The sequence below is a fragment of the Chrysemys picta genome, chromosome 2 (genome assembly GCF_011386835.1).
Source record: "Chrysemys picta bellii isolate R12L10 chromosome 2, ASM1138683v2, whole genome shotgun sequence".
NCBI lineage: Eukaryota > Metazoa > Chordata > Testudines > Emydidae > Chrysemys > Chrysemys picta.
The window spans coordinates 112,724,826-112,748,613 of NC_088792.1; the positions used below are offsets into that span (position 1 = coordinate 112,724,826).

The 23,788-nt window shown below is 41.2% G+C and overlaps 1 protein-coding gene across 5 annotated transcripts in view; it reads right to left on the bottom strand.

Annotated features, from left to right (window-relative positions):
* Window positions 1-23,788, bottom strand: part of GALNT1 (polypeptide N-acetylgalactosaminyltransferase 1) — a 200,325-nt gene that overhangs the window by 73,214 nt on the left and 103,323 nt on the right. For 4 of the 5 annotated variants that reach the window (XM_042842221.2, XM_008169368.4, XM_008169367.4 and 1 more), the window contains one exon: window positions 3,223-3,389. In XM_042842221.2, the coding sequence (XP_042698155.1) occupies window positions 3,223-3,389 (167 nt within the window). Of the gene's footprint in view, window positions 1-3,222; window positions 3,390-18,942; window positions 18,963-23,788 lie in introns of those variants that run through there. The other variant, XM_065584001.1, reaches the window with a different exon arrangement.

Genomic DNA, 23,788 nt, shown 5'->3' on the forward strand with positions numbered 1-23,788 from the left:
GACAATGGCTCCAGATACGAAAATCCCAGCACACACTTGAAAGACAATTGGCAAAGCCATCAGCTTCAAGAACTTTACAGCCTATCTACAATGATCTTTTGCCAGGCTGGGAAATTCAAGATCAAAAAGACTTAACAGCTTTTAAATGTGGGTCTCCCTGATGCATAGGGGAGAAATGGTTTTATGAGTTATGGAAAAGACTATGCCAACCAGACCGTAGAGACCTTGAGGGAGGGAAGGGGTCTACAGGAAATTTAGACCATTCCACAGGATAACCATGTGGAAGGTGGTTAGTTATCTGGTCAACCAGATGTCTGTTTTAAGAACTGTTTTTCTCTTAAATGCTTTTGTTCTAAATAAATAATACTTTGTTTTAAGGAGGCTGTTGTCACTGCTTACTACTGTTATTGCTGGAGGAAGAAACAGACTTGCAGGTACTGGACATAAGTCAGATCCTATTGAGGCAATCCCGGTTGATACACAGGGGGCTGCAACCCAAGACCTGGTCTGAGAATTGTATCATTCCATCCCAGGAGAGGCAACTGCAAGAAGACAGACCTGAAAGGGAGGGCAGCATTCGAAGGGGCCAGGAAGGCATAGACATACAGTTAGGCCGGGCACCATGACATGTGTTCCTAATGTCTAGAGCAGTGGAGGGCAACCTGCGGCCCACGTGCAGCCATCAGGGTAAGCTGACTGTGGGCCATGAGACTTTTGCGGATGTTGACCATCCACAGGCACAGCCTCCCACAGCTCTCAGTGGCCGCGGTTCACCATTGTCGGCCAATGGGAGCTGCAGGAAGCGGTGGGCCGGCTGCCGCTTCCTGCAGCTCCCATTGGCTGGGAACTGCGAACCGCGGCCACTGGGAGCTGTGGGGGGCTGTGCCTGCGGACGGTCAACGTCTGCAAAATGTCTCGCAGCCCGCAATCAGCTTACCCTGATGGGCTGCAGGTTGCCCACCACTGGTCTAAATGAATCCAATTGTGTGTTTCTTGGAAAGTTTGAGGTTCCAATTATCTTGGAACTTCTTGTACTAGTACATTCTCCAATATACGACTGGGTTTCAAATAGCCTGAAATAGGCTCTGCTGCACATTCTGCTTGGTACAGAGAAAGCTTCATCAGTAAACAAGAAAGCCAATATTTAAGTACATCACCAACTGAAATTTGGGGAAAACTAAAATTTAGGGACTACATTTGCATCCTAGCTAGACTTCAACAGTAAAAAAATATACAAATTCATGGCTAGCAGAGCGGAGTTTCACTGACTAGAAAACATTTTAAAAAGTAGTTCTGATCAAGCAAGTTTTTCTGCAGGAATATAGTGGAATTTGCTTTTGTACATGATTGTTCTCTCTTCATTTGTCTTATGTTATTTCTCAGTTTAATACTTTATTTCCCAGATGTCCCTATTGTTCCATGCAATGGCAGAGTTGTATTGAATCTCTGGACCATAACCACTATTCAAACTTTAGCCCCACTACTTCTTTGCCTTTTTGCTTCATTTTCGTGCAGTGCTTTCCTTCAATTCAGCTAATACTCTGACTCTGAGATTAGATTCAGTGGCTCTAGGGATGGCCTTCAAAGTTCATGTTGATGTCCTCTGTAGCTATTCACCTGCTTAATGTGTCATCCTTTCCATTCACTATCCTCTACTTAATGAGCAATCTCTAGCACTGCTGCAACGTCCCCAACTTATGGAAATAATCTTCATTGGTTATATAAATGAAGGTAACAGATGACAAGACAATAAAACAACTGGTTAACGGATGTTACACACACACGCGCGCACACACACAGACAGGGCTTCTCTTTCACATGCATATAGACACACTTAATATTGGAGAAAATCCTCCACCAGATTTGGGTTTTTTATTTTAGGTTTATATTTAGTATTTTATTTTATATTTATCAATTACAATACCAATCACCAATTCTTATGGATACGATTATGTCATCGTGGTCACCACTGTCACATAACTGTAAATTCTACCATTTATTTGGACCCTGCTGCCACACATTATCAGTGTGTTAGTTTGCTTTGATCTAGTCCCGTTTCAAAACAGAACTTTGTTAAAGCTAACTAACAAACTGTTAATGAATGGCAGCAAGGTCCTCAAGGTCACTGTGACCACAGCATGATTTTTTTTTTTAAACAGTGACTGATATAAATTATGCATAACTTTATCCTGACAAAACTATATAATTCAATTAAAATGTATTTGATAGTTAGTATTTAATATTAGTATTTAAAAATTAAATCCGAATTTTAAATAAAAACTAAATACAAATATTAAAGTCAAAATCTAAAATGACACTTTTCAATTTTTCTGTAATGCTTTTGTTGAGCCAAAATTGAATTTTGGAAATTGAAATGTTGTTCTGATTTTGAATTTTTTTTTTTTTAAATATCACATTTGTCTGTGGAATGAAAATGTCAAGTTTCAACGAGCTCTAACCTGTGCACATGTGTTTATATCTTTGAGTTATTTAGGTTTTTAGGGCAGAAAGCTGTCTGTGTTCATTTGATCAGGTGATGAATATAAAAATCTTACATGCTCTAAGACAGTGGTTCCCAAACTTTTTTCCACCAAGGACCCCGTTAGCATCTGATTAAATGACCCAGACCCCTTTTGTTTCTGGTTCTACTGGAATATACACAGCAGCATGGGAATGGTCCTGCCAGCTCCCCTCAGGAATGATGCATCATGCTATGTGGAACAAAATGGCGTCCTTCATGTGGCAAAGTGCCAGAATTTCTTTCCAGTGTGTCCTGGCCCTGCTTCCAGGGACAGACCCCAGCATAACCCACAGTGGACTCCCATGATCCAGGGACCTCACTACGGGAACCACTACTGGAGAGGTTTGTGAATGCCTTAGAAAGCAAACCGTACTACAGATTGCACAGAATTTGAAATAAACAGTCTAGTGGCCCTTTTTAAAATTATTATTATTATTAAAGATACCCAGAACTGCTATGTCCTTTATAATGTTAAAAGTAGAATGCAATGGGTGGATCGGTGGGCTTTTACTGTATATTCAGTGTGGAATGTTCCAGATACAAACAAATATGGGCATTGTTTCATTACTACCATTTTTCAAATATTCTCAAAACTACTTGTCCTTGCTAAACCAATGTCAAGCCTGAATTTCTTAAAGCAGTAAGTCATGAAGCCACGTAGACAGCATCTGAAAACCAGCAACACAACAACACTGTATTACCTCTTTCACTGGCATCATCTACAAGTACAATTTCTTCCAGCAAGTGTCGTGGCGACCGATTTATCACACTATGGACAGTTCGTAAAAGCGTACTCCAAGCCTCATTGTGAAACACAATGACAACACTTGTTGTAGGAAGATTGTCTGGATACACCTTTGTTTTACACCTATGGACAGAAAGGTAAATCAAACAGGTTCATTGATAAGACAACAGTTTTTATAACAATTTTAAAATATAATTTCTGGGTTATAACATTAAAAATACTCCAATAGTAGGATTTAAAATGTGAAAAATGAAAAAAGATCAAGAGTTTGCAGATTTAAAATAGCAAATAGATATATTTGCACCATAACATGTCTCTCTGTGTGTTCCAGCTTTGTGGCTCTTTTTAACATACACTGGTGTAAAGGGTTAAGAAAAGCGTTTGTCACTATATTATGCTGAACCGTTCAAACCCATAGTAGAGAGGCAAGGAAGGATGGAGGACTGAATGGTTCAGTAGATTAAGTAATGGAATGGCAAGCTTTTCATTTGCGGTGCATGTATTGCTCCCTGCTCTGGTCAGCAGTGACCAGATGTTACCATCTGACGGCTGTTCAGTTACTTGCAGTGCATAAACTGAGTTGGTGAGAACAGGATAAAGAAGTGGCATCCTTGTTAACACCATAGGCAAACACACAAGATGTGCATTGAACCTATTGTCTCATTTCTTTTACATCCTTGTATACCTGTTTTGTGAATAAGGAGGATCAATCTTCCAAGGATGCCACCTCTGATAACATTAAATTAGATATATACTCGCTTTAAGAAAAAAAACTTAGTTAAGCAAAAGCTATACAGGCTGGGAAGTGAACAGTTTTACAACAGAAAAAAAAAAAATCAGAAAAATTAAAAGTATATTTGCAAAAAAGTAATTTATTTGGAATATTGTATGTCTGGAAGAAAAAATAATTTAATATAGCTAGCATTATATATTTAGCGTTATCCTACTCTAGTAGTTCTTGACATTTGGGGGGAAATGTAAGATTTTAAAATACCCTATAAAATTCATGTAAGTTAATTGTGTATTGAACTTTATAGTAGCTTTTTTAAATAAAGCAAAATTATGTTCATACAACCTTTTGCTACTGAAAAGTCACATTTGATGCCCCCACTCTAGGATACAAAAATGTTTTTTCTGGTTTTGCATATATTGGACATGCTATAAAAGCTAGTTTAAAGGCAAAAAAAATGATGTATATTTAATTAATTTTACTGGCTGAAAGTAGGCTAAAAAGTTTTCATATTTGACGTTTTGAAATTTGTATGCAAGACTATAATGTCTCCAAGAGCACCACATACCTTAAAAAGCAAATGTCTAGCCTACAGACTGGATCACTGTTTTTCAGCAAGCAACCCCTCACAGAATCAGGTAGAGAAATCAATATACTGCACATAAATTTTCAAAAAACTGTTGGAAGGCTTTAAAGTGCAATTCTACTTTAAAAGTGACTATGAAAACTTAGCACTTTTTTTACTCCTTATATACTTTCAGAATCATATGCAAACTATTGTAATATAAGATTTTAGTTCTGTCAGCTTTGGAGAATCAACAAAGCAATGTAGAAATATGAAATCAAAATCAGAAGAGGACAAGGAATACACTTTATGGAGCTTTATTTCTAACAATAGAACTGTTTTGTTGAATTCCAAATTGAGAGATCAAATGAACTGCAACAGGGTTCATGATAGGCAGTACTGATGCATGCCACCCCAGAAGAAACGCCAAGAAGGATGCTGCCTTAGGAAGCCTTATACCTTCCAACAGCCTTCAGGGAACTGTGAGGAGCATTCAGCACGTTTCCTCCAAATTTAGGGAGAGGGCTAGCATTACTGGCCAGTGTAAAAGGATAGGGCAATGGGTCTGCATCCTCCTCCCACCCTCATTCAATTTGCAGAAGATAGGGTCACTAAAAGCACTAGCCAAAACTAGTTCTCATACTCTGAGCATAAGTACTACATTTGTGCCTGAACTTTCTGAGTGGGAGAGCAGAACCCACAAAGTCTGGGGGCATACAAGCTCCAACATGCCTTACTGAGGGTGAGCTGAGCCTAAAGAGCATCCTTGTCTGACCCCCCCCCCCCAAATATATATATATGAATGGAGCCCAAAGGGCATCCAAGCCACACCAATAAGTAGCTTCTGTGGAAAGATGACTTATTTTGGCATTTCAAACCGTGCTTAGAAGAAGAGCCATTTGTTTTCCAAGTCAAGCCCTGCACGCCCCATCTTGTATATGGGCCAGGCACAATCTGGCTTTATAATACATTTCTCTGTAACATTAAGTCTGAACAAAGTTACCTGCCACGTAGGAATGAATGTCACAAAATCTCTGGAAAACATTATAGCCATATGATGAAATGGTTATTTACCTTAATGAGGTTCTTTGAGATGTGCTGTCCATATATATATTCCAAGGATGGTACTCATGAACCAGTGCACTCAATTTTGGATTTTTTTTTTTGGACCAGGAGTGCCTATTGGGGATTGCCCCTATACCCTGAATATCCTTGTGCTCCCAACAAAGGCACAATGGGCAGGGCAACCCCAACCATCCTTTAGTTCCTTCACCAATACAGAATCTAGCTGTTATAAGACACTATTAGTGGGAAAGGACAACAGCTTGTGGACAGCACATCTCAAAGAACCAAAATTAGTATTCTTCTCTGAGTGCTTGTTCACATATATGCCACTGATGGGGACTCTCAGTGATCAAACTTGATGGAGGTGGGTGCCTGGAGTCTAAATGACTATAAAATGGCCCTCCCAAAATGAGCATCACAATGTGATATTCAATGGAATAAAGTGTGTAAAATCCATGTTCTGAACTCCAAGTGGCTACCCTATATATGTCTGCTACAAACACATTCCTCAACGATGCAACTGAGGTTTTTTGGGCCTTGGAGTGAACTGAGTGTCTTTCTGTAAGGGCTACTTAAGCTAAATATTAGCAAAGTCTACTACAACTAGTAATCCAATTAGACAGTCTTCAGGTGGAAACATGTTAACCTTTCATTCTTTCTTCATAAAGTACAAATAATCTAGGAAATACTCTAACAGCCTAATCCCATCAAGACTGACAAGGCCCTATGCACATCTAAGTATTTTCCATTATGAGTATATAGCGCTGGTAGAGTTCTAATTTTAATATGGGTATTTTGACTTCCGATGAGCAACTTCTCTCTAACACTGACAATCATCCAGTATCCATACTATAAATTGAATCTGGATCTTATAAATATTAGAACCAGATGCAGAATTTGGCCTTCCTTCTGGGATAGCAGAGACAGCTGAACAGGCAGTTGGATCAGGGGCTGAAATGAAAGGTTCATCGGGTCTGAAAACCAAGACTGCCTTTGCCTAGGCTGGAGCCAGCATTATCTTTGCTGAGTCTTGTTTGATCATTCTGATTACCCTTGGGATTAGGGGAACTGGATGATAAATGCATTAGTAAGGCTGTAGGAGAATCACGGGCTGTGATTTTGTTGAGGAAACCGCAAATTGTTGCAATTTTAAGTGGCATTGCAACTTGGCACATGGAGCCACCTCTCTCATGACTTGGTGAGGGCCATGGCAGATGCAGAGGATGGGACTAGTTTCTCCGTAGCATTCACCACCCCCTCACTGCCCTAGCTCCATATTGAGCACCACTGCCTGCACTCAAGCCCTTCTGGTGCTTGCCTTGCACTTTGCCCAGGTGAAGGTCTACCTGCACCTGGTAGTGTGGGTCAGGGCCACCAAGCAGCAGTGTCTCCTACCCAATTTCAAGGACTTTCCTTTCCACAGCCACCCCTATGCACCGAGGGACAAGCTTGAGGAGGTCCCAGTGAATGGGGCTGGATGGGCACTAGGGCTTGTCTCTCCTGCAGGATACAGGGCTGGGAAGGCTTCTAGAGATCTCTGATCTGGGTCTAGCTCCAGGGTGCAAGAGTTTGGGCTTCAACACCACACAGTGGGCGTGGGGGAGTAGTGGGAGGTACTAGTCATCTAGTCAATAATGAAACAAAACGTTTAGGTCCTGGGGCTTTGACTTCAACTTTCGAACAACAAACAACGACAACAAAGTCAACTTTCTTACAGCCTTATACATGAAAGCTGATGACCAAGGATCAGGAATGCCCCTGCCATGGACCTGTGATCCTGATCCCCTGCTGAAGAAGTCTTGACACTTTCTGTTGTTCAATGTTGATAATATCTATGGAGCGTTGACCCCACTAAGTATTTTTTGAATGACAATGTCCTTTACCGACAAATCATGATTGCTTGTAAGTTATCTGCTGAGGCAAAAAAGCAGAACATTCTGAAGACCTGGTAAGCGGAGAGCCACTAGATTTAAGTTGTGACCAATACACTTGTTCCACAGACATACTGCTTCCTGACAGAGGGGTGGATCTTGCTCCTCTTTGTTAGTAAAACATTACTGCTTGTTAATATATGGACAGATGAGCCTTTAAGAACTGGAAAACATGGAACACAAGCATGGCAAGTTGCACTCTGCTCCAGAATGTGTGTGTGTAACTGGGCCTCTTCGAAAAATCAGAGACCTTGAACCTATGTGGCCCAGGTGAACCCCCATCCCATGTTGGAGGCATTTGTTATGAGAGTTTTGAATGGTAGGCATGGAGAAAAGGGAACTCCTCTGGAAGATTTATTAGGATACTTCCACCAATTTACATGACAACTTCCAGGGGTACCTGCACTGTCTTGTCTAGGTGATGTCCGATGGGCTGATACACTTACTTCAACCATCCTGTATGCAGCAAAGGTGAAGTCTAGCATGCTGACTTATGTAAGTGCAGGACACGACGTGACCTAGAAGCCTGAGGCAAGTTCTCAGCAATGTGTTTACGATGTGTCTGCTGTTGATGATTAAATCCACTATGCCACTGATTCTCTCCTGCGGGAGGTAGGTCCTTGCTGCTGTTGTATCCAATACTACCCCAGTAAACTATTTTTTAAATAGAGAACATAAGAACAGCCATACTGGGTCAGACCAAAGGTCCATCCAGCCCAGTATCGTGTCTGCCAACAGTGGCCAATGCCAGGTGCGCAAGAGGGAGTGAACCTAACAGGTAATGATCACGTGATCTTTCTCCTGCCATCCATCTCCACCCTCTGACAAACAACCATTAATAGACTTAATAGAATTTGTTTTTCCTCATTGACCCTTAGTTCTAGGGAGGCAAAAGGATGAATAGTCTGCTGAATGGAGCTGACTACCTATTGAGGACATTTTCCTAGGATGAGGCAATTGTTGAGGTTTGGAGTTGTTAAAACTATGACACTGCTTTCTCAGGTGGGCTGCTGCTACTACATTAAAACATTTCTTGAACACCTTCAGTGCTGCTGGCAGTCTAGAGGGGAATATCCTTTATTAGGAATTGCCTATGTAAAATGAGAAATATTTTTCTGTGGGGAGGACAGATAGCAATATGAAGGTCAAGGAGTTGTGCACCAGTCTGGTGGATTCAGGGAGGGGATTACTGAGGTAAGCATTACCATCCTGGATTTGAGTCTGCAAATGAAGGTTGTCTCAAGTTGAACGCTGTGGTATCAGAAGATAGTGGCAGTAAACCTCTTAATTCTGTGAAACTATGTCTACTGATGAAGTTTGCTCTTCTGAGGGGTCCCAGTTTTATCATCTCCATAACCCACAGTCTGTCATTATGGTTCTCCAAACCCCGTGGAAATGAAAATGGTGCTTGCTAAAAGGAGGGGAAATAACTAGTGGATCCACTAGAAGTTGTACAGAACTCTTGGCTGCCAAGTCAAATTTGTTGCCTCAACCATGAAACTGGGTGCAGAGATCACACTGATGGCTTTACCATCATCTGGGATTTTTGAAACTTCCTTAGAGACTCAGAAGGTCTGTGTTGCGGGTAATAAGACAGCCTTGGCTATGACCAGGGCCCTAGCAGGTTTCCTTTTAAAGTAAGAGTCTAACACTGCCCACACACACTACCCCCCAAAGACCCTCCTGGGCATCCTTTGAAGTATATAAGGCTTCACCAGCCTTGATACTGAACAAATCCCTCAAAAAAGGCAGGTGATTCCACAGTAACCTATACCTCCTATGGATTGTTGGATGCTTATAGGCAGGACGACGGTCTCAACACCATACCGAACACATGAAGGGCTGCCTGAAAAGAAGAAAGAGGGACCAGCTGTCCTTCACAAATTAATTTAAATTCCTTTGTACAGTCTTATGAGAACCTTAACAAATTTTGAGATATCATTCAAAGTCAAACTTTGCCAAAACCAGCTAGAATTGGGGATTCCAATCTGCATGCTTGCAGATGGCTAATTATTACATCCAAACAGACCTAATATTTTTGGCTGCTTGGAGGACTTTCGTGTCGCAACATTTGATGGACTATAGCTACTATGAGGGATCCTGGAGCCAGGTGAATATAAAGTTACTCAAACACAGAAGGTGGAACTAGGTATTGATTCTCTGCACACTTGCATTATAGAGCTATGTAGGCTGGCGTCTGCCAAAGCAACTTTGCAGGATCTGCAATGCTTTCATGAATGGGCATCACTAGGCAACCTGACATGGTACTGGGCAAGATTTCCAGAAGCTTGTGAGATCTCTCCTTCACCATTCTACTGGGATCCGCATTGTATCCCCCATCTATTGAGCAACTCTTGGAAGGATCTGAAGTCATCTGGTTATGAGGATGACATGAGTAGGGATGACAGTCTCATGAGGAGATAATGAGAATGTGAGTACTCGAGAACAGTTGTTCGCTTTTAACTTCCTCAGAGCCTTGATCCAGATTCTCACCACTAAGGGACTGTTCTTGAGTAGTTTTAAGTGCTATCCTCTGACACTAGAGATGGAGATTTAGTTTGAGAACATACTGAAGATTATGATCTCCTTGCAAACTAGAAGTCCCATGGAGCCTGGTAAGGCTAAGGGTGCTGATAAGCATAAGGAGCTGGGTGCCAGGGTGGAGGATACCAAGAATTAGGGTCCCTGTGACTTTTAGCGTTAGAATAATGGCAGTTAAACCTCTAAAAGGTAATTCAGGGTCAAATTATAGCACTTGATTCCAGGAAATGCGAGGAAGCTGTCTTTACTATTGTTAAAGGTTGAGAAGGAACACTCAACTGTTGGAGCTGACTGGCAGGCATACCCTGAATACGACTTCTCACCAATGCTTAAATGACTTTTGAAAATGGAGACTTATACATTGCAATGCTGAGATCAATAATAAAATCTAGGCTTTATAGTGCTTAAATGAAACATCTCAAGATTTTCTAGAAGTCTGAGTTAAAAGCAATGAAAATGTTTAAACTTAATTTTGTAATTATATATGAAAGTTAACTACACGAGATCTCCATACATAATACTCATCAGCAACATGTACACAGTACCATGTATACCAAATCATTATAGTGCAGTAAATATTAAATAAACTAACCAGTCTAAACCTGCTGACACTTCAAAGTTTCCCTTCAGGGTACAGGTTTTGAGGCCCTCTTATTTGTGAAGAACATCCTTAGTATATGGGGTTTTCCTGCTTTATTGGCTGCCCTTCTGCATTCTCTTTAGAAGGGCGGCCAATCAAAGCTGCTGCACATGCTAAATTATAGACTTTTTGGCTGAAACTAAGACTGTAGCACTCCTATATCTGCAGCTAGCAAGGGAGAAGTTATTCCTGATGACTACAGTTCCTGTTGTGGCTCCCAGAACTGCCCCCACCTGAGGTCTATGAGTAAGGGAAGATCCTCCCCTATCCGGTTCTCCCACACAGGCTTGGGTGATGGAGGTTGAGCATTCTCCTCCCTGACCTGCTTTGCTCTCTCAGGGCTGGAAGGCATTTGAAAAGCTCCTTGGCACTACTTTCCACCAAAATTTGCGAAAGGGGGGCATGGTATGGGGAACTGTTTTACAGTGAAACTGGGCTGGAGTTTGTTTTTTTAATAATAAAATTAGTGGTTGTGGTGTGAAATTCTTTTGGAACGAAATGTTTATGCTGACAGGGAGGAGAGAGTATGAAATACTAAGATCTCTACTTTTCTTTTTGCCCCTCTCTGTAACTTTAGGTATATTTATGCAAACTTATGTAAATATTTGAAAACCGATATCTACTGTTTTAAGTATATTGGAAGATATGCACTTCTCACACACACACACACAAACAGAAGGGGGGGGTGACAAACAGAGGACTTGCTACCGTTAAAAATCTAATAACCATGACCAGATCATTAACCCCCTCATCAAACTATATAACCATGACTTTGTCATCATTATCCAAGGATGAAATTAAGAGTTGTGTCTATAGTGTGTTACACTATTACTTGGGAACACCATTACTTTCTGTGTATGTACTGCACCCAGCACAATAGGATTTTTTATTAATATAAATATTTATTACTAATAGTAAAATAGCTATAGCTGTTAGTAGAAATGTTCCTATGAATGTTTATAACTTCAAACAGCTCTTAAACCACAAAGGTACTTGCCATTATTATGAATTAAGTCTATGGAAGGTATTTTAAAAAATACTTAATTATATTGTTCTTTTATTTGGATTGTGTCTGTTCTCTAATTTTAAAGGATTTTAATATAAGAATGGCACATCTGTAGGGTTGGACGTTTGACCAGTCCAAACATAACTGGCCACATAACTGGCCAAATATAGTCAAAGTAAAAAATGGTCACATACTCTTTCTTTCTTGTTCTGATAAATCAGTGATTTAAAGTAAGACTTTATGGTCTTCAAAAAGATTAGCCTTAGATAGAAACTTATGTATAATTACAAGAAGTTATCTAGCTGACTGACACACAAAAAGTGAAACTACATTTTGTAGCAATACTAGGTTAGCATTTAAACGTGAATGTTATTCAAGACTGAACAGTCACAAAAGAATTAAACAGAAATAAACACATTGCAATTAAATGACTTTCTTTTATAGTTTCTCTTATGCTAGGTAGACAGCAGGGCAACTCTTAGAGCACCTTGCTTTTAGCTTTTTTTTTTTAAAAAATCAGCTTTAACTGTTTCATTTATATCGGTCATCAAATTCATCATTATCTTCCTCTTCATCTGATGAACTCTAAGTCAACTCTTATCTGACTCTTTCTTCTGTAACCTTAAATTGTGACAGTCACCAGCTTTCCAGCAATGGAGCTCTTCAATCTATTTCTAGTGTTTGGATAGATGATTCCCCAAACCAACCAGTTTCATTCCACACATGCAGAAGTACACAGAAGTGTTAAAATAATTTCTGCCATTGTAGCTAGAGTGCAAGGATGACAAGTCTTTCTACCATGACAAAGGAGAAAGCAATTTTCATTCAACTGTTGGGATTGCACTGGATTTTTTTTTTTAAAAACCATTGCACAGGCTATTTCTTCCTTTATAATTTGATACATCTGTCAGAATTGTTTGTTTGTATATCCACTAAAATTTGCAACAGCCACTATGAGATCACAAGCTGAATCGAAGTCATCATCAGAAAATTCTTGGCCCCAGAAGTCTGGATCAGGATGGTAGGCAGCATTTGTGCACAAGTGATCACTTGATTTTTTCCATGCTATTATTTTGTCTATCCTCTCTTTCTCTTCAGCTTTTTTAAATGGACTGCATTCAGTATACTCAAAAATATACCTCTACCTCGATATAACGCGAATTCGGATATAACGCAATAAAGCAGTGCTCCGGGAGGGCGGGGCTGCGCACTCCGGTGGATCAAAGCAAATTCAATATAACGCAATTTCACCTATAACGCAGTAAGATTTTTTGGCTCCTGGGGACAGTGTTATATCGAGGTAGAGGTGTATGTTTCTTAACATTCTGGAACTAGTTCTTGGCATTAGACAATGCAGAGCTATCACTTTCCATATTCTGAATGGACTGAGCTACAGTTTCAAACAGTGAAATGAATTTTTAGTTTCGTATCCAAAAGATATCAAGAATGTCAGTGTGGGTTACTTGGAGTCCACCCTTTCTTCAACAGCAGCTGATTAAAGAGGCTTCTTGCATATCCAAAAATCTTTGAGACATTTAATAGATACCCATTGAGCGCAATCATTTTTACTCAGTATGGATGAAACTAAGTGCTTACTAAATGATGCTGAAAAATGAAAAATGACTGTTGCTACTTGTTTGCTTTTGAAAAACTTGACAATGCTTTTCATTTTAGACACTTGAGAAAGTAGTCAGATCTTCGAAATCACCAATGTAAAGCTGATTATATGGGCAGCACATCCATAACACAAAGCGTGGATACTTGTTTATCAACAATGCCCAAGCAGCTTTCATATTATGTTGGCCACAACCAAAATAGCCTTCCATGGACCCAATTCATTTATTATATTTGTAAACTGGTTAGCAATATATTGGGGTGTGGGGTGATGCACTGGAATGAATAACACAGTGGCTATGGAGCTATTACCATGAAGCTGTTAACACCCTGATTGTGCTCCATCCAACACTAAAGACACGTGAAGAGCCTGCACAATAACGCCAACTCTCTTTTTTTACATCAGCCGTTTCACATTCAGATTTCCCGCAAGTAGTTTCCTATTTGGTACTTAATACACAATGCAATTTATGATAAAATTCCAGCATATAAGGATTTTTGACAATATGAAATGGTGTATTGCTGCCATAAATACATCTAGCAAATGTCTGGTCAATTTTGTTTTCCTAGTAATGGGATATTCTATCCAAAAACTTCCACCACTTTGATGAATATCTGAAGACTTTCTAGAAGTAGGAGTTTTTGTGGCTAAAGCAGGTGGAGTAGCAAAATTCTTAGATGAAGTAATGGGATTAGCTTCACTTTCACAGTCACTCAGATCGTTGTCATGAAAAACTCCATGCTTTGTGGTCATGCTGTCAAAGATTAAGTGGAAAGAGAATGCACAGAAGAAAATTTTCGATGCGTACCAGATTTCCCTTTTTTTGCTTTTTGACTGAAATAATCTCTCTGCCAATAGCTGCACATCACAAAAATTCAACAAATATTTCTCCATTCTATCTACATGGGTCACCTACTCAGAACAGAAGGTGGACAGACTCAAAGAACTTGCACTTAGCATTAAAAGTTATCCATGTTCATGTCTAATAAAAAAAGTTTCCATACACATGATTTTGTCTTTCCTCATTATGTCCCTGTTATGTCTCACTACTTCTAGAATGCTCTCTAGATAATGAAGTACCTCCTGTATTTCAATAAGTCAACCAACCAGTAGCCATTCAGTTCTATTTCCAGAATATCCAGCCTTGTATTTGGCCATACTGCACCTTTCCTCCCAGAACCTTTACAGAATCACAAATCACACAGGTATGGGAGTGGGGTAGGGCACAGGAACAGGCCCTCCTCCCTGCAGCAAAACAAAATGGACTCATAAGCCATAGCAGGAGGAAGAAAGGGACAGGATGGGAAAGGTCTCTAAAGAGATATGATGTCAATCCCTCTCATTAGCAAAGAACTTTTTATATTATCTGGAAGCTTTGGCTAAGGATGCATGTATATGTTTGGGGGGTAGGGGACTATGAAGGGGCTTTTTATTGAGGGCGGTTTATTTACATGCGGGGGGGTTATTCACAAGGGCATTTAAGATGGGTTGCATACTTTGTTGAGGGTGGGGGGAGAAGTTAGGGAGGTAATAACCTTGATACTTTTGTTTGTTAAGGGCAAGACTTAATGGCTGCACATCTTTGTCTCCGTGTTGGGGGGAAAAGTAATGACTGAACTCTCTTTTCTCTCCATACAGAATTAATGTATGTATGCCTGTCTAGTCAGTTTAGATTGTAGGCTCTGAGGCAGGGACCACAGTCTTAATTTTTATGTCCTTTGTAAACCACTATGTACATCATTGGCCTGGTATACAAATAAATAGACAACACTTCATTCCAGCTAATCAAGATGCTCAGTTTTCAATTAATTTACCTTTTTCCTAACAGGTTAGCATGTAGTAAAATGAGTGATCAAGACACTTATGTAGACTTGTAAACACATGGCGCCATGATGCAATCAAAAAGGCAGACCACCTCCTACACCAGGGCATTCTTACTGGAATATCTGATTGTGGTCAAACATGCAGTCAATTGACCAGCTTGCCAAGCCTACATTTCATCTCCAATATAGGTTAAAGAGGGCCCCAAATGACTGCTGGGGATGAAAGTTTTACATTATATGTCAAGCCCTTTCCTTGCAGAAATGGCCCTCAACCTATGAACTTCTACCTAAAGCGGTTCAGTATCATTACTTATTTAGATTGCTACAGTTCCCAAACATGCAAGTAGCCTCTTCCAGCTGCTTTGATCTAAAAAAAGACAAAGGATAGGTAAGAGGGTTGCAATATACAGAACAATCAGGGTGACTAGTCTTATTAGTTACAAGTTTATTGATACATGGATTTTATTTTAATATTACACACACTAAGGTTCCCTCTCTCCCCCATCAAATAAGCTTTTCATCTTCTCCCTCACATAAATCTCCAGCTTCATCCTCCCAACATTTGACCTCTTGTCCCCAAACATGTGAAAAAGTAATAAGTAGATGGTCAACCAAGTTTCTTGTATACATCACAGAAAGAGGATTTTCAGAGTGGATGTAAATGAAAGAATGAACCAGTTTAAGAAGGACATTCTATCAATTAAGGAATAGCCCACAAGAAACCACAGACACCGCTGCAGAAGAAAATGTATAAAATGGGCAACAAGACTGTCATTATTGGCAGAGTCAAGGAGAAGAGAGGTGATTAGATAGGGAGAGATTTATAGGGCAAGAAAATTACATGGGATCTTGAAGGGGATGAGAAGCTTGAACTTGTGCATCAGAGAAGTGGGAGCCAGTAGAAGAATTCAAAAAGAGGCATGACATAATCAGAGACAAGAAATGTAACCTTACTTGGACTAACAAAAAGTAATCCCCTATTTCTCAAGTTGGAACTATCAAATCTCAATTGAGGAAAACTGAGGATATGACACGGCTCAGACCAAAGTGGATAATATCAGTGTCTGAGGATGAGAAGTTATTAAAAAAACCTGAAACCTGAGAAACACACACTTTATCAAGCCATTGAAAACAGTGCAAGATAAAGCAGTATAGCAGTGGGGTGTTAATTTAGACCTTGTTTAAACTATGAGATTCTGCAGATCAAAGAAGAATTCTGTATCTAAAAAAAAGGTACCTGTGTGAATTGAAGTTCATTCTCAATAGCTCTGCCTGGATTGCAAAGCTATTAAAAGAGAGGAGCTTTAAGCCACTGAATACAAGGTCTGATCTGACAGAATTAAATCACTGCATCTATTGCTCAGCCTTGTTTGGTTTTCAGGTCATGATGGATGGTTATTCTTTTACCATTTTAATTTCTCAGTACCATATAAAAGGACCAACATTTGTATCATTTCAAGATTAGTCATCTGGACCAACAATGGCTAATTTTACACTAAAATCAAACTTTAAAACATTCAGACAAATACAAAACATTGAGGAAGCACTAATCTGAATCAGTTTACTGACGATTCCTACAAGCAATACCATCTCAAATACTACCCCATTAAGGAACCTATAGGCTAATCTCACTGCAGCATATCACTTGGCATTTAGAGATTCCAGAAACATTACTGATTCTTTGAATCGTTGTGTGTAAATTGAACAGTGAATACAATAATCTAAGCATCATTCTTAAAACCGAAGTGTGCTATATAGAATACTACATAAATACTTGCTTATTATACATTAGTTTAGTAGAGTTTGCTACAGTTTGTTTCATGGTTTTAAAAACCACGGAAAAAACATTTCTGCAGGTAATACTGTGAAGAGATTAATTTATTGACAAGCCTTGCATGCCTTCTCAACAGGTCTGTTTTACATTCTATAGTGAATTACATACACAAAACGATGTTAAAATGCTGCTACTGAGGTAGGGATCCTTTTGAAATAACTATGTGATCAAGTAATAAAGTACTCTCATAATATATACGCACAAGGGAACAGGGATAAAACTGAACCACACAATCTTAAATTCTACAATTTCCTAACATTTGAGTACTGAACTTTCAAACTTAATATATTTAACACGTAGGGGGTTTGTATGTTGTTTCCTAATGTTTTTTAAAAGGAACACACAAATTCTACTATATGAAACCTTAATATCGTCACCTGTATCATCAGCAGATTTTAAATCCTGGATTATTGCAGGACAGACCTCTTACTGGTTGAGCTAGAGGATTAACTATATTAGCTACCAGCAGGAGTAATCTATTATCCCCTGAAGACCAGCCACTACAGGACGACATGTAACCTGAGAATAATGTTTTATACAGGCATGCGTGAGCCCCATTTTACAATGGCATATCCAAGCACAAAGATTTGGCAGATTGAGAGGCAGTACAGCTAAATGACAAACATGGGTCTGCCAAATTTAAGATCTGGGTTCTTCCCCCGATTCTGTAACCTTTCAGTGGGGGGAGGATGAGGTCAATACAGAGTTATGTAGGGCACAGAATTATTAATGGAAGTTAGAAGCTTTAAGTATAGAATTCACGGTCTCTTGGTATACAGCCCAGTGCATGTTCCCCCAGACAAAAAGATATTTTGATGGGTAAAAACAAGAGAAGGGAACAAGAGCATCCATTCGGTATCCCCCCCCCCCCCCCCAAATTCAGAAGTTTAGTTGTATGGCATGCTACAGCAAGTTGTTCAAGTGATAAAATGTTGAAGTTCTAATAGGACACTAATAGATTCTTAGCAGCAAGCTTCATGCAAGCAACACTAAGCAAAACAGAGATGGGAAATGGTGCTTTAGAAGCTTACGACTTAACCCAGTTCTAAAGAGTTTACATGGGGACAGTAACAGTTACTTCCCTAACCCCAGGATTATCCCCTGGCCAAATTTCAATGTTGGTGCTAGAGCTCTCCCCCAATAATGGAATGTTTTAGGTAGCACATCCCCTATTATAATGCTGTTTATATTAGTGAAAAAAATTATAAATTGCAAAATCTTTGGTATGGAAATATAATGGAGCTTAATTTGGACACAGATTACAGTATCCTTACATTTGCAATGAAGTAATTATTTTTCACTGTCCATGAAGTTAAGAACTCAATTTAAAGTATGATTGCTATAGAAGAAAATCTTATTCTTAACTTGAAAACGTGCATTAAATACTGGTTTAACCCTTCCTGGATATTGAAAGCCTCTTGAAACTTTTACAGATGAGTCCATTATTTAACAATAACCTTGACACTAACTCTAGTATTCAGAAACAACCCACCTAGAAATCACCAAAAGGCAATCCATGCACTGGAATAAAAATTCACTATTATCCTGTAGTACCAATATGGCTAAAAGGACTAAAAACAAAATATCAGAGCAAAGTGGAACTATTTAAGTATCACATTTGCTGGACTTCCTTCGAACATATAACACAACATATAACCACAGTTTTAATTTATGGGAGCATAAAAAACATTGCCAAAAAGTCTATATCAGAACCTTCCACTACTTCTGAAAAGAGCTTCATCTTCAGAGTCTTGGATTGTAGCCATTTATGCTAAACAGAGGTCTTAATTTCTACTATTCACATCAAAATCTATCCTTAATCTTTCAACCAGTGACCTGAATGCAGACAAAACCTTCAAAAACTTTTCCACACATTTTAATCCAACCTGCTAAATTCTCTGCCATCATTAGTATTTCATAATTTACCTGACATCAAGAGTATGAAATTTTCCTTTCGTCTTATTTCAAAGATTTGGATAGAAGAAAGGTCGCATAATCTCATGAACCAAGTAGAAATCTTCTTTAAACCCTGGAAACAAAATCCAAAATGGTCCTTAAAACCATTGTGGTTACAGAATTCAAGCAGAATTTCACAAAAGGAAAGTGGCAATTTACTAGTTTTCCTGGCATAACAAATTGCCCCTAGAAAAGCATTTTTTGATAGAAACATAGAAGAATTCTCTTCTCCAAATAGCTGAAACTATATTTTTTAAGCCTCCCTTGCCAAACGTATTTCTCATGTTGGAACTATCAAATCTCAATTGAGGAAAACTGAGGATATGGCACGGCTCGGACCAAAGTGGGTAATATCAGTGTCTGAGGATGAGAAGTTATTAAAAAAAAAAAATTAAACCTACACTGCTTAGGCTTACAGTGGCAACATGATTTTTAAAGTTTTAATTTAATTTTATTTTTATAAGAAAAAACAAGATTCATACCTTCTGCCTTTTTTGCGAAATAAATATTAAAACACACACCAACAAGGTTTCCCGGGCCTAGAATTAGGCCAGATTCTGCAATAGGCTCAAAATACATTATGCATTTTGTCTAATATGGAAATATGTTCAAAGAGCCACTGCTCTTGACGGTAAGATCAGATGAAAAAAGGTTCCTAGATTGAAAAAGAAAGTCCTTGATCAGATGCTTTCAGATTTTTAGTATTACTATAGTCATTGCATCAACTGCAATTTTCTTCAGTCGACTTATCAAATACCAAGGTCAGTATAACTTCAGAGTCTCAGGGTATGTCTACACTACGAAATTAGGTCGATTTTATAGAAGTTGATTTTTGGAAATCTATTTTATACAGTCGACTGCGTATGTCCACACTAAGTGCATTAAATCGGCGGAGTGCATCCTCACTACCGTAGCTAGCATCGACTTACTATGTGGGTAGCTATCCGCCACCCATTGGAATACTGGGTTAAGCTCCCAGTGCCTGATGGGGCAAAAACTGTCACAGGTGGTTTTGGGTACATGTCGTCAGTTGCCCCTCCCTCTGTGAAATCAACAGCAGAGAATCATTTTGCGCCTTTTTTCCACGCAGACGCCATACCACAGCAAGCGTGCAGCCCGCTCAGCTTACCGATGCTGTTGGGTCCTGGGTGCTTCTGGCAGCAGACAGTGCAGTAGAACTGAAAACCATCATCATCCACCGCTTCCGTTGCAACTCTGCTCTCCTGGTGCCATGAATCCACCTCGCAGGTCTTCTCGTCATTCGGTATAAATATCTATTCTTGTGGCATCCGTCGTCATCCACGTATTCTGCTGCAACTCTGCTCTGCTGATATTACCTCGACAGCAAATTTCTCCATGTTGTCTGTCATGGGCTCCCGGGTCCCCAGGAAATGTACGTGGTGCTAACCGTCGTCCGCCACCGCTTCCGGTGCAACTCTGCTCTCCTGGTGCCATGAACCCACCTCGCAGGTCCTCTCGTCGTTTGGTATAAATATCTATTCTCGTGGCATCCGTCGTCATCCACCGATTCCGCTGCAACTCTGCTTTCCTGCTCTCCTTCAAACGCCATACTACAGCAAGCATGGAGCCCACTCAGCTCACCGTTGCTGTTGTGAGCATTGTAAACACTTCGCGCATTGTCCTGCAATATGTGCAGAACCAGAACCTGCAAAAACAGGCAAGGAGGCGACGACAGCGCGATCATGATAGTGATGAGGACATGGACATAGACTTCTCTGAAAGCATGGGCCCTGGCAATTTGGACATCCTGGTGGTAATGGGGCAGGTTCATGCCGTGGAACGCCGATTCTGGGCCCGAGAAACACACACAGACTGGTGGGACCGCATAGTGTTGCAGGTCTGGGATGATTCCCAGTGGCTGCGAAACTTTCGCATGCATAAGGGCACTTCCATGGAACTTTGTGACTTGCTTTCCCCTGCCCTGAGGCGCAAGAATACCAAGATGAAAGCAGCCCTCACAGTTCATAAGCGCGTGGCGATAGCCCTCTGGAAGCTTGCAATGCCAGAAAACTACCAGTCAGTTGGGAATCAATTTGGAGTGGGTAAATCTACTGTGGGGACTGCTGTGATCCAAGTAGCCAACGCAATCACTGAGCTGCTGCTATCAAGGGTAGTAACTCTGGGAAATGTGCAGCTCATAATGGATGGCTTTGCTGCAATGGGATTCCTTAACTGGGGCGGGGCGATAGACAGAACGCATATCCCTATCTTGGGACCAGACCACCTTGGCAGCCAGTACATAAACCGCAAGGGGTACTTTTCAATGGTGCTGCAAGCACTGGTGGATCACAAAGGACGTTTCACCGACAAACGTGGGATGGCTGGGAAAGGTACATGACGCTCACATCTTCAGGAACTCTGGTCTGTTTGAACAGCTGCAGGAAGGGACTCACTTCGCGGACCAGAAAATAACTGTTGGGAGATGTTGAAATGCCTATAGTTATCCTTGGGGACCCAGCCTACCCCTTAATTCCATGGCTCACGAAGCCATACACAGGCACTCTGGACTGCAGTAAGGAGCTGTTCAAATATAGGCTGAGCAAGCGCAGAATGGTGGTAGAATGGGCCTTTGGACATTTAAAAGCACGCTGGCGCAGTTTACTGACTCGGTTAGACCTCAGTGAAACCAATATTCCAATTGTTATTGCTGCTTACTTGTGTGCTCCACAATATCTGAGAGAGTAAGGGGGAGACCTTTATGGCGGGGTGGGGGGCTGAGGCAAATCGCCTAGCCGCTGATTATGCGCAGCCAGACACCAGGGCGATTAGAAGAGCACAGCAGGGCGTGCTGCGCATCAGAGAAGCGTTGAAAACCAGTTTCATGACTGGCCAGGCTATGGTGTGACAGTTCTGTGTGTTTGATGAAAACCTGCTCCCTTGGTTCACTCTACTTCCCTTTAAGCCAACTGCCCTCCCCCCTTCGATCACCTCTTGCAGAAGCAATAAAGTCAGTATTGTTTCAAAATCATGCATTCTTTATTAATCCATCACACAAATAGGGTGTGCCAAGGTAGCCCGGGAGGGGTGCGTGAGGACAGAAGCACAGGATGGGGTGGTGGATGAGGGTAGGAGGGAAGGACAAATCCACACTGCACTTCAAAACTTATTGAATGCCAGCCTTCTGTTGCTTGGGCAGTCCTCTGGGGTGGAGTGGTTGGGTGCCTGGAGCTGCCCCTCCCCTCCCCCCGTGTTCTTGGGCATCTGGGTGAGGAGGCTATGGAACTTGGGGAGGAGGGCAGGTGGTTACACAGGGGCTGCAGTGGCGGTCTGTGCTGCTGCTGCAGCATTTCCTGCAGCTCCACCAGACGCCGGAGCATATCGGTGTGATCCCCCAGTAGCCTTAGCATTGCATCCTGTCTCCTCTCATCGCGCTGCCACCACCTCTCATCTTGCTCATCCCTTCTGTCCTCGTGTTCATTTTCTGCTTTCCTGAACTGACATTGTTTGCCACCACATTCTGCTGAGCTCTTTCAGTGCAGGAGGACTGCATAAGCTCAGAGAACATTTCATCACGAGTGTGTTTTTTTCGCCTTCTTATCTGCGCTAGCCTCTGGGACAGAGATGATAGGGGGAGCGTTGAAACATTTGCAGCTGCGGGAGGAAAAAAGGGAGAGTAGTATTTAAAAGACATTTTAGAGAACAATGGGTAGATTCTTTCACGGTGAACCAAGCTGTTAACATTACATAGCACATGTGCTTTCGGTACAAGGTCGCATTTTGCCTCTTCTATTGAGGGCCTGCCGGTTTGGTGTTAGAGATCACACATGCAGGGCCGGGCAACAGAATTTGGCTTGCTGGCAGCCATGGTAAGCCACAATCTTTCGGCTTCTTCAACCTTCAGAACATGTGGGAATGGTTTCAAACAGCAGCGCCCTCCTTTACCATACCAAGCACCTGTTGGGTTGGCCATTTAAAAGGAGGGGCTGTACTGGCCGCGAATGCATCCCAAGTCTTCAGGGCAAATTAATCATTAAACATGCTTGCTTTTAAACCATGCATTATATTTACAAAGGTACACTCACCAGAGGTCTCTTCTCCGGTTTCATGGTCCGTGAGCCCGGGTTGGGAGGGTATTGGCTCTAGGGTGATAAACAGTTCCTGACTGTCGGGGAGAACGGTTTCTCCGCTTGCATGCTGTGCGCTATCCTCCTCCTCCATCTCATCTTCCTCATCCCAAATATCCTCTTCCCTGTTGCGTGAGACTCCCCCCTTGCAGGTGTCCACGGACAGGGGTGGGGTAGTGGTGGGGGCTCCCCCTAGAACTGCATGCAGCTAATTGTAGAAGTGGCATGTCTGGGGTTCTGACCCAAAGTGGCCGTTTGCCTCTTTGGCAGGTTTGCCTGAGCTCCTTAATTTTCATGTGGCACTGCTGTGGGTCCCTGTTGTAGCCTCCGTCCATCATGCCCTTAGAGATTTTTTTCAAATGTTTTGGCATTTCGTCTTTTGGAATGGAGTTCTGATAGCTCAGATTCATCTCCCCAAACTGCAATCAGATCCAGTATCTCCCGTTTGGTCCATGCTGGAGCTCTTTTGTGATTCTGGGACTCCATGGTCACCTGTGCTGATCAGCCCGTCATGCTGGCCAAACAGGAAATGAAACTCAAAAGTTCCCGGAGCTTTTTCCTGTCTACCTGGCCAGTGCATCTGAGTTGAGAGTGCTGTCCAGAGCAGGCAAAATGGAGCGCTCTGGGATAGCTCCCGGAGGCCAATACCGTCAAATTACGTGCACACTACCCCAAATTCGACCCGGCAATGTCGATTTCAGCGCTAATCCCTCATGGGGGAGGAGTACAGA